A 2,918-nucleotide genomic window follows, 5' to 3' on the forward strand; every position below is an offset into this window, starting at 1 on the left:
CGTCTTGAAGACTAGGACTAACACTAAATTTAAGATGGCTGTCAAAAACAACACTGGTCCTGGTCATTGTCATCTCTGATGAGGCCCACCATCGTGGTGTTACCTGCAGACTTCATGATGTGATTGGTGCTGAACCTGGGGACACAATTGTGTGTATTTAGATTGAAAAATATCTATGTTTTGTTTCCCTGTGCTGTTGTGTTGGAGTTTTACCAAGTTGCTTAACTATAAAATGCCCCAGCTAAATAATTACCCAACTTTATCTCATCTCCAGCTACAGTCAACAAAATCTGGATTCAGCTTGTTTGTAGAATCCCAACGCCCATTTTCTTCAGTTATACTATAAAAGAGGAGTTGTCATCCCAGGTAAAATAGTGTGCTTGAAGTGTTGTTGAAACATCTGCACAGAGTGAAGTAAGTACATTTAATATAGAAAATCCTAAGAAAATCCATACATATAGTGTAATTTGAACTTTGTGATTTTTGTTTTAGGCCTTTGCAAAAATGAAGCTGCTTTTAGCAGGAATTGTTCTCACTTTCCTCACTATATGTGATGCTCAGTGGTACAAGTTTCCTGTTGGAGCTTATCAAGATAAGACATATGACCTACTATATAAGCAGAACCTTTTTAAGTACATTCATGGTTGTCACTGAAAGGGTCATTATATAATATGAACATTCTGTGCTTTTTTTACCTAATCAGGAGCTAAGGAAATGTACAGAGCCTACAGCGACATGAGAGAGGCCAACTGGAAAAATTCTGACAAATACTTTCATGCCAGAGGAAACTATGATGCTGCGCGGATAGGACCAGGAGGGAAATTCGCTGCTTGGATTATCAGGTAATAAACAGAGTATAACCTTAAAATGATTGGAAATAAATTTTATAAGGTCAAACACTAAAAAGCAGATAGATCTTTTGTGTAGGTCATTAGGGTTTATACTGTTTTATAAAAATGTACTTTCTTCTGGATATTTTTGACGCATTAATGTAGAGACATGGTTAAGTGTATACAAATTCACTGATATTTATTGGGCTGGTAAGATTTCTAAACAAAGGAATTCCCATTCTTAACGGCAAAGCAAAACTTATAAATCGATTGCACAAGTAAACTGTTGTGTGATTGTGTGGTTTCACCTTTTGACAAAAGCAAGACTTAAAGTATTTTAGGGTGTTTAATGAAGGACCCTAGAATTTTTGAACAATATAACAAAAAACAGATGGTGTGAAAATGCCTTTTGTTTCCACAGAAATTAGGATTTCTCAAGTTAAATAAAACAAATTCTAAATAGATTTTTTTTAAATGTGTATTTCTCTCTTTTCAGCGATGCCAGAGAGCTCTATCCGGCAGTAACTGGTAGTGGTGCTGCGGACTCAGCAGCTGATCAAGAAGCAAATCGTTGGGGTCGGAACGGAGGAGATCCCAACCGTTACAGACCCCCAGGCCTACCTTCTAAATACTGAGAATATAATACGTGGTCTAATAAAACTCATGATAAACATGTATTTCTCCACTCATTTGTGATGCCTGTTTAAGAATGAAATTTAATTCCTTTGTTATTTCAGTTAAATAAAACCCCATATGAGGACTTAAATACAGTAAAATGAGTTTTAGGATCTTGAATATTAGATGTATATGAAATAATCTCTCTAATAAAGTAATCTATGAACTAATAAAAGTAAAGAATATATGATATAGGCTAGAGACATAAGGATAACATAAACCCGAAACCTAATGACTAATAGATTGCACTGAGTCTTCATATAGGAACCTGAAGGTGATAAAAACTATACAAATTTCAGAGTAAACTTAAGGCCTATTTAACAAAAGTTGAATTCAGAAATCCAGGGGAAGATAGAGCCTGTCTTGACTTAGTGTGATCAGTGCATCCTTGTAATGATATCAGAAGCCCAAAATACACATTTTCTAACCACTTCTCTAAACCAAAAACATCATAATTTAATGATCAACATTCAACTTAAAAATTAACAGTGGAAGGTATTGTAAGACTCATTTATTTTTTATTCCTTTGCCCCAGCAATCTGTCCCTAAGAAGTGTTGTTGAAGACTTTGGCTGGAGAACAGGAGACTGAGAAATGAATCCTGAGTCACTGTCATCTATGTAATTGTGGGGAAAGCTTCAAGTATTGGCTCGTAATTGTAAGGGAAGATACATGTTTGGAGCTTCTTTTATGGCCTGTCATTATAGACAACACCAGTAGTCTACTAAAGGTCTTTCTGTCAACATTATAACAAAAAACATCTTCAAAAACATTATCAAAATTAACAATGTCCCAATGTTCATAATTATATAGGCTACCATAATGCTGATAAAAATAATCAAAATACTTGACTATATTTGAATATGTATAAATTGGTTTTTAAAGTAAGCTGAAAAAATAAACCAAGAAAAGTATAAGAAAAAATAATCACCAGAATAACTGATTGGTTTCTGATGGGTGTGACACTGTCTGAACAGATAAGTCACCAGTAAGCATGGCTAGCAACACTGCATAAATCATATGTTTTTGTTAAACTGTGTCCAGGCTCAATTAATCCAAGATGGTCAGAAAATTCTCTTTACACCCTTATCCAGGTTTTGTGAAACAGACCTGTGGGCTCATACTAAGACCTGCAACTCCAGTTTTCTTGAATTAACTAAGTTGCTTTTTGCATAGCATTGAATAATCTTCCCTTTTTAGGTACATTTTTTTTATTTTATTTTGTTATTGATTTAAAATCTAAACACCAAACATTCTTTCTTAGCTGATTTCATCACAGGAAATTACAGAGGGGGGCAACGGAGAAAATACATAGGAACCCAAAAACAACTAGAATAGCACACAATGGAAATGAAACCAATGAGAACTCGAAAAGAAAACTTAAACAGAACCAAAACTATGACAGTAAGTCTGT

The 2,918-nt window shown here is 34.6% G+C and overlaps 1 protein-coding gene across 1 annotated transcript; it reads left to right on the top strand.

Moving 5' to 3' along the window:
- Positions 1-707: 707 nt before the first annotated feature.
- Positions 708-1,510, top strand: saa (serum amyloid A). The gene is made up of 2 exons (XM_038283753.1): positions 708-842; positions 1,327-1,510. Exons 1-2 carry the CDS (start codon positions 715-717, stop codon positions 1,463-1,465), a joined length of 267 nt encoding a protein of 88 aa, XP_038139681.1. The 5' UTR covers positions 708-714; the 3' UTR covers positions 1,466-1,510.
- The last annotated feature ends 1,408 nt before the right edge of the window (positions 1,511-2,918 follow it).

This window comes from Cyprinodon tularosa, unplaced genomic scaffold (assembly GCF_016077235.1).
Source record: "Cyprinodon tularosa strain WSP-4 unplaced genomic scaffold, ASM1607723v1 ctg197, whole genome shotgun sequence".
NCBI lineage: Eukaryota > Metazoa > Chordata > Actinopteri > Cyprinodontiformes > Cyprinodontidae > Cyprinodon > Cyprinodon tularosa.

Bases quoted from the DNA above. Each gene is read 5' to 3' on its own strand.
- saa (XM_038283753.1), top strand. From the start codon at position 715: ATGTACAGAGCCTACAGCGACATGAGAGAGGCCAACTGGAAAAATTCT. The intron at 843-1,326 runs GTAATAAACAGA...CTCTCTTTTCAG, and splicing joins TTCGCTGCTTGGATTATCAG to CGATGCCAGAGAGCTCTATC.